Source organism: Hippocampus bargibanti, linkage group LG11 (genome assembly GCF_051943395.1).
Source record: "Hippocampus bargibanti isolate YZ-2025 linkage group LG11, ASM5194339v1, whole genome shotgun sequence".
In the NCBI taxonomy this organism is placed as follows: domain Eukaryota; kingdom Metazoa; phylum Chordata; class Actinopteri; order Syngnathiformes; family Syngnathidae; genus Hippocampus; species Hippocampus bargibanti.
In genome coordinates this window covers 6,982,094-7,000,771 of record NC_142744.1, presented here as the reverse complement: position 1 = coordinate 7,000,771, position 18,678 = coordinate 6,982,094, and the positions used below count along the sequence as shown (strand labels likewise).

Here is an 18,678-nt window from a genome sequence, read left to right as displayed (position 1 = left end):
ACTTTACAGTCACAGGATATTTTTTCCTGCGGGTGAGCTGCGGCAGCCACACGCGCTAGCGTTCACTCAACCTGGGAGTAACAAAGTAAAATAATAATAATAATAATAATAATAATAATAATAATAATAATATGACAACACAAAGACACTATGCTTGTCTGTGACTGTAAATTATTAATTATAATAATTTATGATTATTATTATTATTTACATAATATTGTCAATGGCCGAATTGTTTTTCATGTAATTCAGTCATAAGTAACTCACCAAAATTCATCAAAAATTAATTTGTATCAAATTAATCCTTTGGAGGACAACATTTCACTTGAATCATATACATTAAGGATACAATTTTTGGGTATTTTTCCTCACCACAACATTACATCAAATATTAATAACAGCAACATGTGCAAATCAAACCCCTCATAACTAGAACTATAATTAACTCAGCGGTTCCCAAACAACAGGAGAGCACATTTAGCTAATCGCCTTTTGGCATGGACGTGACAGGATGCCTGGCGCGCGCCCCCGCGGCCTCTCCTATCCTCTCAACAACAGCTACCACCTTAAGCTCGTCCCCGCGCGCTCGCAAGCGAACGCGCACGCCCCCGCCGCTGCTGCTCGAGGAGATTGTGGCGGTGAGATCATGTGAGAGTCCAACGCTTGGAGAAAGTAGGTTAGCAGGGTAGACTGAGAGGAAGGCGCAGACTTTGTGAACCATCGTCAACATCGCGGGGACTATTCGAACCAAATAGGACGCCATTCGCAAAGGGCGTTTAGGATGCAATCCAAAGCGACTTTCTTCGTTGTTTTATTTCGCTCGGACTTCCACGAACCATAAAGGACAATCGGGGTGTTTTTTTTCTCCCCCCAACATATTTTCGTCTCGTCGTTACGACATAATTATTTTTTGGGGTTCGTCACCTGCTGCGCAGCCAAATGTAGCCGAGCTTCTTTCTCTTCGATTGTTTTTAAGACGAAGAAAGCGTTAAAATGAGAGGTGAGTGCGTTCAAAAGTTGGCTCTTGCGTGTTTAGCGCAAACTTGGCGGCGTCAGGAAAAGAGCAAATCGAATGTGTTGCATGCCACATGTGCGCGCAAAGAAACCAACCGAGTGCGCATTAAGTCGCCCCCCATGACAGGATTATGACTCAAGACCGCAGTGCTGTGCACAGTTTACTTGCAGTGGGGGTTTTTAAAATCGATTTCCACTAAATTAACTTGACACACGAGAAAATATGAACATTTAGTTTGGAATTTTCTATTCTGTACTGGTTAGTTGAGCAATTGAATACGTGCGTATGTTTTTAGAGTGGGTGGGTGGGTGGTGATAATAAAAAAAAGAAACATTCCATGACATCTATCACTCGGGAGACCATCTGTGCATTTTGGTTTGGGTTCCATGTTTGTGTTATGCAATACAAAGATGGGGGGGGGGGCTTGAGACGAGATTGTTGTTACTCAAAACTACAATTATGTAATTGAGTTGTTCATATTTATATATGTTAATTGGATCAATTCCAGAGTGGAATATGGCGCATTAGATAATCAAATAATAATCAAATGCATTTAACAAGTGCCACATGTGTCTGGTTATAAGCAACGGAATGACGGTTGAGATGAAAATGAAACAGGTTTTTCAAGCAATATTATTATGAAAACAAAGATGAAAAAGTCTAATTATTTTGGATGGCATTTTGATTGGGATTTGGGCAAACTGGCATGAGCCTGCCAGCATGGCCGTCCGTGTGACTGTACAGAGGGAGAGGGACCTGGCTGTTCCACTGACCTAGTTATGTCACCCAACGTTACACAGCATGCACAGCAGAGGGGGAGCGGGGGGTTAAGGGAAGTGCCTGCCTAGCCCGCCCTCCCTCCCTGCCTGCCCGCCCGCCTGCCTGCCTGCAGGCCATGTGCATAAAAGCACAGTGACAGTTGCCCTTGCACTTCAACTTGACTCTTCACAACCGCCACTGCGGAATGAACTTGAGCTTGACCTCAACAGCGCAGCATATTATTAACATCTGCACATTCCATGCGCCGAACCATTAAAATAGTTTCCATTGACGGCGAGATACTTTGATTAGTAATCCTGTGAGTGAATTACTGTTGGTATTATTTGTTTTCATGAAAATATCATTGAATGAATTCAAAGGTACATTTAAAAATGCTAATGGACTAAAAGCTTTGCATTGGCATGTACTAATGTCATGTGATACAATTTTTTTCTCCACAGGATGGCAGATTACAGTAAACCATTACATATTCACAAATTCACCTTATCACATTCACCAATGAACCCTAAAACCAATTAGATGTAAAATAAATAAAAATTTAAAAAATTAAACCCCTAAAAACACACGATGCCAAAAGGCCTCTCTAAAAAGCAATTAGTGTCAGGGAACTATGTTGAAGTGGAGCTGAATTTTGCCTGGGTCATTAGTGGATGTCAACTGGGCATGTGCACTATCTGCATGTTTTTGACATAAAATCCTTTTAAGTTAGTGTCATAAAATCTATTTGCAAATAGATTGACCTGTTAGTTCATGGCATAGTTATGCTTAACCCATTCACTGCCAGACGCTGTGCAAGAATGTATCCACTCCTGTGCCAGGGTTTTTGTCATTGTCACTTGAATTCCAGGACCCACACAATAGGGTTTTTGTCATTGTCACTTGAATTCCAGGACCCACACAATATTGGGTTTGAGGAGTACATAAACATTTAGTACAGCGTTAGAAACCTGATACACACTTCTTTCATCAGAAAAAAAAGTTAATTCATAAATGATATGGGTCTGGAGTTATGTGAGCTTGAAATGAGGGTGTCTGCCCAAAATACAATGCAATGCATACATACGTATTTGTTTATATAGCGCTTTAACAACAGCTGAAGCTGGAACAAAGCACTAAAATGGAAAGAAGGGAAATGCTGCCCCCTGCCCCCTTGTGAAAAGGAAAAAACATCACCGGAGCCATGGTCAGCACTTTATCGGCACCCAAGCATGAAAAAAACGAATTAATTTGTTAATGGCAGTGAAATAGTTAAGACTATTTCTGTAGGTCATTGTGAGAATTTTTAGGTAGTGGGTCAAATGATTCACTTTTTTTATTATTATTATTTTTTGACTGGATGCAGCGGGGTTTGATCCCCACAAATAGATTACAAATACTGTTCAGTAGTTGTTTTTGTCACAGGAAGTACAGTAAATGAGTGGAGGTTGTGCGAAAAAGCTGAGAGGGCCCACGGTGGTGGGAAGTTCCCGTTTTGGAGCAGGATATCCAACCGTAAACAAATCGGAACCTTTACATCAAGGGTGTCTAACTCATTTTTTTGCCAGGGGCCACATTGTAGCTATGGTTTCCTCTCGGGGGACGTTATGAATTTGGGGAAGTCATGAGAATATTGAATGCCCTCCGCATCCACACATAGAGCGCACAACAAATGAATGAATAATTAGTTTTCAGATTTGAAGTATAAAATAATGGCTGTTATTGTGGTATACATGGGACAATTTGAAATTTTGATTTGGACTTGAGAAAGTATCATGGAATTTCACAAGTTTGATTTGCTTTGGTGGGCCGAATAAAATGATCTGGTGGGCCATAATTGACCCCCGGACCTTGACTTTGACGCCTGTGCTATAAGGCGGACCCAAAAGCCTTTGTTTTCTTGAAAAGATGACCCTGCGCCTTATGCGCAGGTGTGCCTTATATGTGAAGTAATATTGAGCCACAACAGGTCTCGCAACTACTGTCAGAATCCACCGACTCCATTTCCCCCTGTGCGTAACCCGAGCCTCTACTGTAGCGCCTTATAATGTGGTGTGCCGTATATTTGGAAAACTTTGATATATTTATATATTATATTTGGAAAACGTTTCATTCATTGAAGGTGCGGCTTATACTGCGGTGCGCCTTATACACTGGAAAATACGCTACAGGCTTTGTCTTTGTACAGTTAACCCTCATTTATCGCAGGATATACATTCCAAAAATAGCCTGCGATAGGTGAAATCCGCGAATTACAATTTTTTTTACACAATGCAAAACTGTACATACTGCAGAATGAAACAAAAAATAAAACTTCTTTTTTATAGTTTAAAGAACGGTGTTGTAAAACAATATTTTGCTGCTGCGCCTATTTGTTCTGACTCCGCTGCGCTGTAGCGTCTTTTTCTACCAAAGGAGTTTCTCCGAGAGAACAACATCGGTAGTTGTTATCGGTAGTTGTTGGCATTCTTTTTTTTCTAGCAAGAAGATTTTTGTCAACCGACATGGCCCGATTTCTAGAAGCAGAATGCTCCATGAGCTGTTCAAAGCCAGTGTGTTAGATTTTATGTTGCTTTGTTTGCAGTGTTGTTTCTTTTACTTTGTTTGTTTGCACATTTGCATACCATTAATAATAATACAAAAGGTTTTTGTGCCCCTGAAAAAAAAAATGTGATGCACTGAAGCCGCGATAAGTGAACCTTGAAGTAGCGAGGGATCACTGTACTCTATTTTAAAGTGCAACTGTGTTGATTCGACAGAGAAAAGGTAGAGCTGACATTTTACAGACGAGGTCTTGAAAATTCTTCGTATGTTCTCACCCTCCTCAGATTCACTGATGTTGTTAAAAAGAGCACCGCCATTTTAAAAGTCCTCAAAAAAGCCAGAGTTTTACTGCATACCACATCGGTGAGAGTAAAATATTGGGGCTGGGGTGTGCTAGAAACATGGCTTGACGGTAATATAATGGACCTTGTGACGACAGAAGGTTGTTGCAATACGACTGCACGCGCTGCACCATCACCCCGTGCACCCCGCCGCGCCACATGACGCGATCAGCGTTGCTCAAACCCACGGAATGAAAGCCCCATGCTGTCATCCCTTCTAATTAGTAGCAAGCTAGTCACAACTAAGGTTTCTTTGGCTCATTTGCTTTCAAAAGTGTATGCATACTGCAAATAGATAAGGATGTTACAACACATCAAGCAACGGGGTGAAGATTATTATTCTGTTTGAAATGAGCTCATTTAAAACAAAACAAAAAAAAGGCAAAACAGCGGCTTCCGCTAAGTGTTGCCGAAGGCGGATCGAGCTGTGCTCATATTATGGCGAGCTGACTAGAACAGCTTGTACTATCGAAACCGGCTCGGAGAGTATTGACACTAGTCACGTACGTTGACATGCGTGTGACCGTGCACACAAGGGGGAGTATGCGGAGGGTCGTGGTGGTTATTGTTCCCTTTTTGACACATTGCTGACACATTGACATGCTCCCTGTTTGGCACATTGGCTTGTAGGGGCTTGTTGCGCAATTACCGTATTTCCCGGTGTATAAGGCGCACCCAAAAGCCTTCTTTTTCTTCAAAAGATGACCCTGCGCCTTATACGCAGGTGTGGCTTATATGTGAAGTCATATTGAGCAACAACAGATCTTGCAACTACTTCCACAGGCCACGGCCAGCGCTTTATCGGCACCCATGCATGAAAAAAACAAAACCAGAACAAATTCGGGAATGGCGCTCTACATCATATTTTCCATTCCCGAATAAATTTGTGAATAAGTTAAAGGTGCTCCATATAGTCCGGAGCGCCTTATATATGGAAAAAGTTTGAAAATACAGCCGCTCCCCTACTTACAAACAATCGAGTTACGAACAACGGTACATACAAACATTTTTGTAGAAATATGTAATATTCTCTCCAGTTATACATGTACATATCTTTATAGAGAGTATATTTTATGAAATGTTTATTTTTCAGTATAAACCAATACCGGTTACTTATACAAGCCTTAAACATACTTATATAAACCTTAAACATACAACAACTTACGAACAAATTCACCTTATGAACGACTCTTCGGAACATATCTCGTTCGTAAGTTGGGGAGCGTCTGTATACCATTCTTTGGGGTGCACCTTATACTCCGGTGTGCCTTATACACCGGAAAATACGGTACATTACTGGCAGCCTTTTCCACAGACAATACATGTATGTGGAACAAAATGTTGGGAGGTAAAAGTCACCTTTTCTTGTTACAAGGGAATTGGCCTTTCCGTCACATGATAACAAGCTCAGACATTAAACTGGCTGGGAACTGCATCAACTGTTTCTCCTGGTTTCTATAGCTCTCTTTTTTCCATTAGGCTTGTCTTTCCGAGTAAACGCTGCCTTAAGTGGAACACGTCTGGTGCCCCCGTGTCTTTACAAAGTGATGGGAAAAAAATTGAAAGTCAACATAAGCTTTTCCTCTGTTGCTTCACTATAGGGTCTGGCTCGGACCGTTTCTTATCTTGCCATTTCGCTATATGCTCCAATTGGACTTTGACAGTACATACGGTGATACCATCTTTGGTCAAGAGATTAGAGGCATGCCTGTGAGGCTGCAACATGGAGGGTGGGTGGCTGTATGGACATCTGTACTGTATTTATAGCTCTTCACGGCGGAGGATAAGAATAGATGTGGCTGTGGTGAAACTCACTGTCAAAGGCAGAGGGAGACGGGTGGGAAAGCGAAGAGATGGCATCCAGGTTACTGTATCCACATACAGTAGCTTGATAAATTTAAAAGTGTTGGTAATAAAACACTTTTTTTTATTTATTTTATGCCTTTCAAGACAGAACTGGAAAATGCAGTTTTTCCAGTATCGTTGTTATTACTCAGAGTGTTGAATTTTACTGTTATGCAACCTCATTTTTCTGATGCAAGCTCCAGGCTTTAAGAAAAAAAATGCTCTTTTTTTGTCATGGAAGGAAGCGCTTCGTTGGGCTCCACCTTAAAAGTAGTCTGTGGAGCACAGTTCTTTCCATCCTTCCTCCCCCTCCCCATGCAGTGGGAAAGTGTGTCAGTGGGACAAAATGTCCACATGGGCTGACAGGCTTCAGCGATCGAGCGACGGCTGACTCAGCCAATAGCAGGCAAGCTGTCGTCACGGCCCAACGAATGATATCTCGAGAAGGCGGCGAGGGCGGATCGCCGACATGTTGCTAGAGTGAGCCGGTTGAATGAGTGTTGTGAGGAATGCTCACAGATGAGAGTTATATAATCGAGAGATGGGGGGACGAAGGGGGAGAGGAAAGCCTAGAAGTAAGAGGGTGGAGGATTTTTTTTTCCTTCCATTGCATGCCGGCAGCTGCTCCGATCATTTGGAGTACAATATTTTTGTCAAACGGCTTCGGAGCTGAGAAGGTCACAGAGTACGTATATACGTGGTGGGACGTTGCCCTTCAAAATAAGACTTGGGAATGTGGTTAAACGTTTATGACTCAGATAATACTCAAGAGCTATGAGATCCAATAATAATAATAATAACCGACACCAACAAACATCTCATGATATTGTTTTGCCTGCGATGAGACAGAAAGACTCTTTGTTCGTCTCAGTGAGCAACGGTCATGTGATCCCCTTATCTGTTTGTGCAATCTGTTCCTTCGTGGGGGCCTCGCACAGGGTGCAGACAAACACAGTTGAAGGCAAGTTCGCTTGTCCAAGTATTTTTTTACGTGCACACTATGTGAGACGTTCCAGTTCGTTTTTTTTCTACAAGACTTCTTTTTCAGCAGCTTTAGAATTGCACGAGTTTCCGTTGCCAGTTATTCGTCTCTGTTTTTATATTACAAATGTCAAAACAATATAAATATGCTAAGTAAATCATTTACTCCTATTCATAAATGATATGCAGATTGTTATGTTTTTTTAAACAAGGTCTCAGACTCATCGGAGATTTGAGTTGGACAACTATTTTGCTTCAGACCCAAAACGTCAGATCTGAAACAAAACACATTGCGCGTTGTGTCAGTTGGAGGTGAAGCTTCACCATTTGATTCACAGCGCAGAGAATTACAGCTGCCTAACTGCGACAAGATAAGGCCAGGGCTCGCAGTTTCTAGGTCAACGGACGACACAAAGGATATTATTTTGGTTGAGATTTACAACTGAGGAAAATAAGACAGCAGTGTACGATGAACCTGCGCTACAAGTTCACTACGCCATCACAAAGCTACAGAAAGGCTGCTCGCCCAACGAGTTACGTCTACCCTAAGAGAGCCAAATAAATGTTTAACTCATTCACTGCCATTCCCGAATTTATGTGGGAATTTAAAATATGGAGCACCATTCCCGAATTTGTTCAGCTTGTAGTTTTTCTTGGAGGGGGGTGATGATAAAGCGCTCGTGAGACCTCTGGCAATGTTTTTTTTCTTTTCCACAAGGCATTTGCCTTTAGTTCATGTTTGCGCTTTGTTATAGCTTCAGCTGTTGTTAATCAGAATCAGAAAACCTTTATTCGTCCCACAATGGGGAAATTTGCAATTTGCATAAGGCGCTATATAAACCAACATGTATGTATTGTATTTTGTACAGCCACCCCAATTTCAAGCTCATATAACTCCAGTCCCATACAATTTAGGAATTAACTCTTTTTTTCTGATGAACGAAGAGTCTAAGGTTTCTTACGTTGCATTGAATGTTTATGTAGTCCTAAAACTCAATATTCTGTGGGTACTGGAATTTGAGTGAAAGTGACAAAAACCCTGGCACTGGAGTGGACACATTTTTGCACACATCTGGCGGTGAATGAGTTCATCATCAGATAGTATTATCATTTCTAAACATCAAATTGATGGATTACTAGTTTGGAAATCGGTGAACAATTTCTTTGTTCACTTATTGTGAGTGTAAACAGAGAAACAAAAATTACCAAAACTCAATCTTACCTATAACACATGACATTTTGACACTTCGGTACAGATTTTCGAAAGGATTGTGAAAGTTGACACACATGATCATCTTTCGGGGGATACATAAAATAATATGACAAACCAAATCTGGCCCCCTGCCCTTAGGTTTGACACCGGTGGGTTAAACAATGGGGATAAAATACAACTTAGACAATCGGCATGCTACGAATGAGGAAGTAGGTTCACAGAATCCAGCTGATTGTGTATTTTCGGTCAGATGAAACGCGCCGACAATGTTAGCGTTGGCAGTAATGGTCTATTGTTTCCTTTGCATTGTAGAGTTTTATTCTGACTGCTCAATTTTGATTTTTGGTCCTGCAGCTCAAATCGAGGTCATCCCCTGTAAAATCTGCGGGGACAAGTCCTCAGGGATCCACTACGGGGTCATCACATGTGAAGGCTGCAAGGTAAGACAGAGCCCAAAAGATGTACTCAATGTACTTGTGGGAAACTCAAATGTGCAAGTGTTCATTGGGTTTTAATTGGTGCATCTCTTCTAGGGGTTCTTCCGTCGCAGTCAGCAAAACAACGCCATGTACTCATGCTCGCGCCAGAGGAACTGTTTGATCGACCGAACGAACCGCAACCGTTGCCAGCACTGTCGTCTGCAGAAATGTCTGGCTTTGGGCATGAGCCGAGATGGTAAGTGGAACTTAACTTTTGCTAATGTGTTCTTTTCATGATTACCCTTCTGTGGTGGAATCAACATGTGTCGCAGCTCTGAGTTTTTATTTATATGTTTTGTCATTGAGGGAACTAGATCTGAAAGTTGGAACATCCAGTACTACTTGTAGGTCCCAAGTCCAAGACTGTTATCATGCAGAGCAATAAAATTGAGAACTTTTACTGCGCCGTATAAATTGTATGTGCTGCACATTTGCTGCAGGTCACATGTTGTTCATCGTGTGAGATATTTTTTACGGCTCGACGGTCAATGAAGGAAAACGCTGGAAAACTCTGGAAATTATATGACATAATGATATTGTGTGTTTGATAAGTGTCAAATTTTATAATTAATACAGTTGATAAATACTTTTTTTCAAAGAGAGCCCCATATTACGAGATCTTTGAGAGCATTTTGAATGGTATGTCAAGACCGGGAGAATATTGTATTCTGTAGGTAGGCGCCGAACCAACAAAAAAAGAAAGAGGAGGCTTTTTTCTTTCAAAACAATATTAGAACATTGGTTGTTTCATCAAAGGCATTTGTTTCTAATCTAAAAAAAACTATAAAAACAAGATATTCTATATTCTCTTTTTTTCCTTTTGCAACACCCCAAACTATAAAACAAAATTAAAACAAGGCTTAGAAAGAGCTTTAGATGTCAAAATAACTCATTTACTGCCATTCACAAATTTATTCAGGAATTGAAAATATGACATTCCCAAATTTGTTTGGGTTTTGTTTTTTCATGCTTGGGTGCTAATAAAGTGCTGGCCATTGCCTCTTGGCAATGTTTTTTCTCTTCCACAAGGGGGCAGCATTTCTGTTTTTTCCATGTTAGCACGTTGTTCCAGCTTCAGCTGTTGTTAAATCGCTATATAAACCAATATGTATGTATTGCATTGTATTTTGGACAGCCGCCCTGATTTCAAGCTCATATAACTCCTAACTCATATAATTAAGGAAGTAACTATTTTTTGGGGGATGAAAGAAGAGAGTCTAAGGTTTCTAACACTGTATGTGTAGTCCTAAAACTCAATATTCTGTGGGTCCTGAAATTCAAGTGACAATGACAAAAACCCTGGCACTGGAGTGGACACATTTTTGAACATTGTCTGGTCGTGAATGAGTTAACTAAACATAATCTGTTTGTGCCTTGAGTGCGAGGTGACATTTCGCTCTCATAATATAAGTGAAAAAGCTGTGATTCACCCCCTGATCGTGAGCTTCTATTCAAAAGCTGTGCTGATCTCAAATGTAAAGTGATTGCAGCAGTTCACAAACCTAAATCTCCTCCTCAACACTCAACAAATATCTGCTGGCAGTAAACATTTGCATTCCAGTGAACAAAAGTAAATATCCACAATGGTGGATGAGTGACAGTAAATAATGTATGAGGTTTCATGACCCAAATGAATTTACTCCTCACAGCTGTGAAGTTTGGTCGCATGTCCAAAAAGCAACGCGACAGCCTGTACGCTGAGGTGCAGAAGCATCAGAAATCCCAGGAGTGCGTGGTCTCCGGAGACAGGGTCTCGACAACGCTCTCCCTACCCAGGGAGGACGGCACGTGTGGCGGAAGCGGAGAGGACGGCGAGGGAGGTCTGAGCCGTTCCTACAGCACCGGGGGCTCCAGCTCCACCCTCAGCGACCTCGATGACATCGCGGCACTCCCTGACTTATTTGACCTCCCGCTGACCCCTGAGGAGGCCAGCGAGTACTGCAGCCTGGAGCTACTGGGCGGAAGCGGAGGGACCAGCACAGGAAATACCTCCAACTCATCATCCGCTTCTTCCTCTTCGTCATCCCTGTCCAATCAAAATTCTCCGCAGCAGACGATAGACGGGTCTGACAACAGTGGCATCCAGCTCCTGCACACACATTCTCTCACGCATCCCCTGTTTGGTGATACGCACGCGCTGCTGGACCAGTTGCCTGATGACTGCTCAATTACAGACCTTGGTGAGTTATGACACGCCCCATCTCCACAATCTTATTCAATTAAACCAATGTTTGAATTGAAGAACCAAAATCATTTTGCTCAAAATTTGCCTCTGTGACACTTTCTGACATTGGGCGGCTCCAGAATGCATTGATAGTCAATAGAAAAGCTCACAGGGAACATTTCCGTAGCCAGTACTTCTTTGAATTTCCCAGCTACGGGATGTCTTTTTTGTTGCCTTAAATTAAGAAATAAAGGCTTGAATTGTGCAACGTGCCTTGCCATCAAATTAAACCATATCAAACTTAATCAGTGAAAGTGTTTTGGGATCATATATATGTATATATTTTTTTCAATATAAACAGCCCAATGTCACTGACATTCCTCCCAAATCAAAAACAGTGCTGGCATATTTGTGCTGCCAAAAAGGCGCAACTGCTCGGCAGTCTCCTCCTTGTTGAATGACGTGGCTAAAAATGCTAAAAAAACAATCCGTATCCGTTCCACATGACGCACAACAACGGAAATTGTCACAAGAAAAGACAAAAACAACAAAAAAAGCAAGGCTTGTGAGAGCACTTGCTGACGCCTGCCTACTAGGCGCCATCTTGGACTTCTTTTTGGTTTGTTATCCAAATTATTGGTCCAATGCCAAACCAATGAAGTCTAAGCCAAAAAAAAACAAAATGGAACTTATTCTAAAGGGAATACAATACAACACAGCTTTTTATATATCTGTAGATTTCACCACCAATGCATATACAGTATATAAATATACCGACTATGTTTCATTGTTTGTTGTATTTATCTTGCAGAGCAAATCTCACAATGCATTGTGAAGTCTCACATGGAAACATGTCAGTACAGCGCTGAGGACATGAAGAGATTCAACTTACTCCAATACACACCCGAGGAAATGCGTGCTTTTCAGAACAAGGTACATATTATCCCACCAACTATGATGCGCATGCATTTCTTTATGTCTCGTGAGAATACAATAAGATCTCAGGAACTGATTTTAATATTCAAATAAAGCTGCGAACTGCCTTTGTCAAGTGGTTTGGGTGATGTTCCAGTCAAACCACATTTGACTGATGACACCACTCTAACAAGTAATTTTTTTTGTATGATCAGTCAGCTGAGTGGATGTGGCAAGAGTGCGCACACCACATTACGAATGCCATCCAATACGTGGTGGAGTTTGCCAAACGAATCACTGGATTCATGGATCTTTGCCAGAATGACCAGATCATATTGCTGAAAGCAGGTAATTGTACACTCCACAAAGAGTATATTTACAAATCATAGGTTGCAGAGTTTTGTGTCTGACTAAATAGGAAGCTAAAACAAATGTGTAACAATTTTCTATCTATCTAGTGACCAATCAATCAATCAATCAATCAATCAATCAATCAATCAGTCTGTCCATCCACCTACCTATCTGTCTATGAGAAAAATACATACAGTAAAGTCTCGTTATATCGATATCGGTTATATCGATAGTACTGCTTATTACGATACTATTTCTATGAACGCAAGGAGAAAATTTACATGCCGCAGGATCGGATATATCGATAGTCCGGTTATATCGATATTTTTTCCGACTCCCGAGAATATCGATATAACGAGACTTTACTGTATTTGAAAATGGGTCGATGTTCTCTAAAAGGAAGTCTTTAAAACGTGCATCTATGAATATGTGTTTGTCACATATGACGCACATTCATCTGCGAACCCACGTCCAACTCCCTCTTCATGCATTTCTTCATATTTTCCCCCCTATGGCAATGCTTTCAGGATGCCTGGAGGTCCTGCTTATTCGGATGTGTCTGGCTTTTAATGTCAACAACAGCACCATTTTCTTCAATGGAAAATTTGCCACGCCTCAGTTCTTCAAAGCACTTGGTGAGCATCACATGGGGGATTGGATCATCTTTACAAAAGCCTCAAAACGTTGAAGTACAGACATCCTCTTTATTTGTATTTCAAAAATATTTTCTAAGTATGTTCTCATAATAATGTGAGGCATTCACTGAAGCTATATCAATACGTGCTGTTGTAAATATCATATGGGAGCTTTTTTCTTAACTAATGCAATAATTAGCTCACAAACACCAATTCGTTCGTTCATTCTATTCGGTTAACCAAACTTCAGTTGGAAAAACCTTGATTTTATTTCTCATTCTAAATCAATTGTGGTGTTGAACGATGCTCGAACGCTGAAAATAGTATCAAATCAGTCAATGTCCAAATATTTATAGACCTTACTGTCGCTCCGAAAAACTGAAGCCAGAACTACAGTGACTCAACACTGCCCCGTCTGGTCAAAAAATAAATTGCATGTGTGTTCGATTACCAAAGGGGGGACATAGGCTTTATTTCAGTGCTACCTTAAGAAGCAGAGATTTTTGGAACTCAAATATCTTTATAGACAGACACTATGATTTTTTAGATATACACAGAGAGAGAGAGAGAGAGAGAGAGAGAGAGAGAGAGAGAGAGAGAGAGAGAGAGAGAGAGAACAATATACCGTGCTATGATTGTAAAATGGAGGCCATCTTGAAAACCTTTGACACGTCATCAAATAATTAAATAACTTTCCCAATGTGTTTATTCAGGTTGCGATGACCTGGTGAGTGCAGTATTTGAACTGGGCAAAGGACTCTGCCGCCTCCAGCTGTCTGATGAAGAGGTGGCTTTGTTTAGCGCGGCTGTTCTTCTCTCCCCTGGTGACTATTGTTTTTTTCTTGATGTGTTTTGTGGCAGCTGATATAAAATTCAGTCCTTCTTCTGGACACATAGTGTGCATCTTCAACCAGATATGCTGTGCATTGATCCCCGCACATATTAACTGTATTGTATTTGCAAATGTATCTGATTTGTGAGTTTTTTGGTTGGAACATAACAACAGGCCAATTGGTTAAAAATTCACCTATCGCTTTGTGGGTTTTGCGCTTGATCTAAAAGGCCGTAAGATGCCACAAGACGCTGCTAATGGCCTGTCGAAATAGGTTCGCCACGACTGAGAGATGAGTTGACATGTCAGGGAGGAGCTAAATTTAGCTTCGACTGGTCGTATATAGTTTAATGAAATGCATAATTGGTGTCCCTCATATCTGACGGTAATTACCGTATTTTCCGATGCACTCAAAGGCCTTGATTTTCTTCAAAAGATGATCCGGCGCCTTATACGCAGGTGCACCTTATATGTGAAGTAATATTGATATTCGCAACTACTGTCAGCAGCCCCCGACTCCCATTTCCCCCTGTAGAAGAAGTAGTGTGTAACCCCAGCCTCTACTGTAGCGCCTTATAAATGTAGTGTTCCCGATATTTGTATTTTTTTTATATATTTTTATGTTATATTTAGAAAACTTTTTTCCTTCATTGAACGTGCGCCTTATAGACTGTTGCGTCCTTTTATGGAAAAAGTTTGAAAATACACGATTCATTGGGGGTGCGCCTTATATACCGGTGCGCCTTACACACCGGAAAATACGGTATCTATTATATTTTGGAAGTGGAGTCAATTACTCACGGTTCTTTTGTGCATTCAGAGTACGGCTTTGATTACTGTATTCAATAAACGGACTCACTGGCTCAGAAAAAAAAATCATAACACTTTGACCTAATAATAATACATTTCATTTATAAGCGCCTTTCAAAACTCTCAAGGACACTTTGCAGTCACAGGATCTAATGTGCCATTATTACGATGTTTCCAGACCGGCCCTGGCTGATGGAGGGCCAAAAGGTTCAGAAGCTTCAGGAGCAAGTTTACCTGGCTTTGCAGCACAGCCTTCTCAAGAGTGCTTCTGAAGAGAAACTGGATAAGGTAAAAAGGAGGCCGCTAAATACAATACAATACAATACATATTGATTGATATAGCACTTTAACAACAGCTGAAGCTGTACTGTAAATGAGTAATGTAAATGAGCAAATGCTGACGTCGGCAGAAAAAATGCTCACTATATCTCTTCAACCCTCCACAGATGGTGTCCAAACTACCAATCATGAAATCTATTTGTCACCTCCACATTGACAAACTGGAGTTTTTCCGTTTGGTCCACCCCGAGACCGCATACAGTTTCCCTCCGCTGTACCGGGAAGTGTTTGGAACCGACATGTCCTTGCCCGACTCCACCAACAGCTAGACCGATGGACTGACTGACAGAAAGACTGACGGATTGACAGAGAGAGCTGGAGGGAGTGTATTTAGCGGAAGGGAAATGGAGAGACAGAGTCGGATCAATATGTTGATGTTCAACAACCAGCAGTTATAAGACAATCCAGGACTTAGAAATACTCAGTCTCCCGTGATTTCCAAAGTAGCCCTCCACTTTCCGAGCAGGCAAAGCACCTTACACTACAGACCATGCACGCTCATGCTCCTCTGCATATTGTAGCAGCACCGACAAGCAGACGCATGAGGCGGCTACAAGTTTAAAAACTTGTATGACGTCTGATCCGCGGCGGATCGCCCAACCAGTAATGAATGTACCTCGACGAGCACCAGTGCACAAGCAACGACTCAACGGTGAATGTATAACCCTGTCGCACTTAGACGGTTTTATACACGGTCATAGAAATAAAATTTCACTCAATATAATATTGATCCCTCTGTATGGTATGTATGCTTTCATATTCGTACTAAAACCACCTGATTCATGTACTGACACTTAGGGACCAAGATCACAAGTCATTTTATACAAAAAAACTAAATAAGAAAAAATATCTTCACCCCCATGAGCCGCTTCTCACACATTTTGGTTCGGTGCTGCCTTGAGTAGGCCCCTTGAGAAACCTCAGTCCCACGCGTCCCCTTTTCCTTGCATATGCCACTGAGAGACAGGGCGAGATGAAATGATCTTTAATTTATATACACATTTATATACAAATATTTTAAATAAGAGTGTAAATAGATGACTATGTGAGACTGCGGGAGAGTGTTAGGAGTGTGTGAGATTAGTTCAGAACGAAAGGGAGAGAAAAGTGAGATGCACATAAAGGAAGCTGATATTTTGGACTCTGGACTATTTTCCTCTCTTTACAGTACTCTCAGGGTTCCATGACAACCCCCCCCCCCCCCCCACTCCCCCATGACAACAAACCCACTAAGTGGGTAAACAGACACTTGTTGTACAGATGCAAACAGGAGCAGCGTGTCCGTCCGACGGAGGAAAACAAATTGCCTTTGTTGGCCATTTAAACTGAGAGTTTCGATGTTGATGACCATGCACTCGGCTGGAGAGACAAAAGGGACTCGGAAGGAAAAGATCAAGCAAGGAAAACTTTAGATGAGGGGATACACAGTGTCAACCCGACCCCCGCCTCACCTCCCCTCAATCTGTTTCTAACCAGCAGTCAGGTGTAGTTTCATTCAATCACTTAAATGGTCGCACTTGTTCAGGTTCTGATGGTCCACAATTTGTATCATAACCCCTTACTGGTTGGAGCAATTGTATTATTTGTAGAAATGCTGTTCTTTCCACTTTCAGGCCCAACACTTGTTTGAATAAAAAGCACTTACAACCCCCCCCCCCCCCCCCCCCCCCCCTCTGTTTTTCACTGGACACTAGTCTCATGCCAGACGGAGCGACCAGCTGCCCCCCTGAGTTGGGCCTCAAAGCCCGTAAACTTTGTTTGTTTTTTGGTCACGCAAGGTCCCTCAATGTTTCAGTGCATTTTTCACTTGAACAAAAAATCAACTTCCGGAGGTTGTTTCAGCATTTGAGGTTGAAGATGTCTTACTTACTTGGGGTGCTGGGAAGTTATTGGGCCTGCCCGCCTGCCACTCAGGGAGCTAGCTGTGATCTCTTGTCCCTTTTTATGACCAGCTTCGTACTCCTCATGCCTTTGCACCACACAACCATAATCACTGTGGACGTAAAAGTTCAACTTTTGTGAATGTTGCTCACCAACTACCTGGACCCTTTCCCCGTTTTGTCCTGATGTAACTTTAAATTTATGAGCATTTACATAGGAATACAACAAATCTGTTTTGAAGATCAATTCCATTCTTGGAGTTTAATGTTTTTTTCCTTTTGCTGTGATCTTCACTTAATTTGTCTCTTATCCACTTTCTTTACATGTTTCCACGTTTGGCAGTTGCAGTCAATACTGTAATTGTTTTATTGAATTGGCAAATGATTGGGAAAAGTCCACAAAAAAAGAGTATTGTCTCCCTTTTCTTTCCTTGTAAGAAAAAAATGTACAAGAGATATACTACTAGTTCAAGACTAAGCGAGTCACACAGCTCAATATGTATTGTTGTCCAATGGGATACATTATATGTGGTTTTAAGAATGTAATAAATGGTTTCTTCTTTAGAAATGTCTGCCAAGTCAATGTCATTTTAAATAGAACAGTCATTCTCACCACTGGGCTGTGAGAAGGGGGTTTGTTTTTGCAGAAATAAAAATCATTTGTTCGTGTGACCTCCAGTGGACTGAATTCGAAACAACAGTTAGAGTGAGCCCTCGCTACTTCGCTGTTCTGTGCATCGTGCATTTTATTTCAGGGAAAAAAACTTTCAGAATAAAAAAATGCAGAATGGCTCGGAGGTTTTATACGTGACTGGAGCTTGATTAGTTCCCAGCGCTGACGTCACCCAATAACAGTACAATATCCCATGGTTTAGTCATATGGATTGGTTGTGCATCTTCTAGGTACTGTACCACCTAGCACCCCTTCTGTTTTACCACGTGGGTTATTTTTATATAACTTTAGTTAGCGGATTTTTGTCTATCGCGGATGGTCCTGGTCCCCATTCACCGCGAAAAACGTTTATTGGGTTTGCTGTACTGCATTTTACGTCCAACTTTTAATCGTTTAATTCATAGTGAATGGAAAAAAATAGAAATAAAAGGAACAGTTAATTGATACATCCCGGGTCATTTTGTTTAAGTGCAAGAATCATGCCCATTGACTTCATTTGACACCAGAATTTGGTAGGTATTGATCCATGAATGTATGTTTCGAAGTTTAATTAGAATAGTTGTTTGAACAATGCTCTTCATCATCCTGGAATATTTACCACCTCCCAGTGTCAGCAGGAATTGCAAAAAAAGTTCACATAAATATTGTCGTGCATTTTAGTTGCATTGGAAAGTAGTTTCGGTGTGACGTTACTTCCATGCAAAGACACGCTATCAGTCAAATGTTTTGACATACTTTCAACTCCGACAAAAACGGTCTATAATTATTCCTGTTGATATCAATTAATTATGATACACGTATCAAACGTTCGTTTATCATATCCCTGTTTGTTTACTACATCTCCACGCCTTCGAACCATTTTGCAAAAAGTTCGAATTCGGCGATAAACCCAGTTCTGGTGTTTG

The 18,678-nt window shown here is 41.3% G+C and overlaps 1 protein-coding gene across 2 annotated transcripts; it reads left to right on the top strand.

Moving 5' to 3' along the window:
• Positions 1-614: 614 nt before the first annotated feature.
• Positions 615-17,668, top strand: LOC148891357 (nuclear receptor ROR-beta-like). Of its 2 annotated transcripts, none has more exons than XM_089007442.1 (10): positions 615-1,000; positions 9,050-9,135; positions 9,229-9,370; positions 10,824-11,354; positions 12,150-12,271; positions 12,469-12,601; positions 13,132-13,239; positions 13,953-14,063; positions 15,060-15,169; positions 15,328-17,668. In XM_089007442.1, the coding sequence occupies exons 1-10, from the start codon at positions 994-996 to the stop codon at positions 15,487-15,489; spliced, it is 1,512 nt and encodes a 503-aa protein (XP_088863568.1). In that variant the 5' UTR covers positions 615-993; the 3' UTR covers positions 15,490-17,668. The 2 variants fall into 2 exon arrangements, with proteins under 2 accessions (XP_088863568.1, XP_088863569.1); XM_089007443.1 differs by lacking the exon at positions 615-1,000 and adding an exon at positions 7,040-7,186.
• The last annotated feature ends 1,010 nt before the right edge of the window (positions 17,669-18,678 follow it).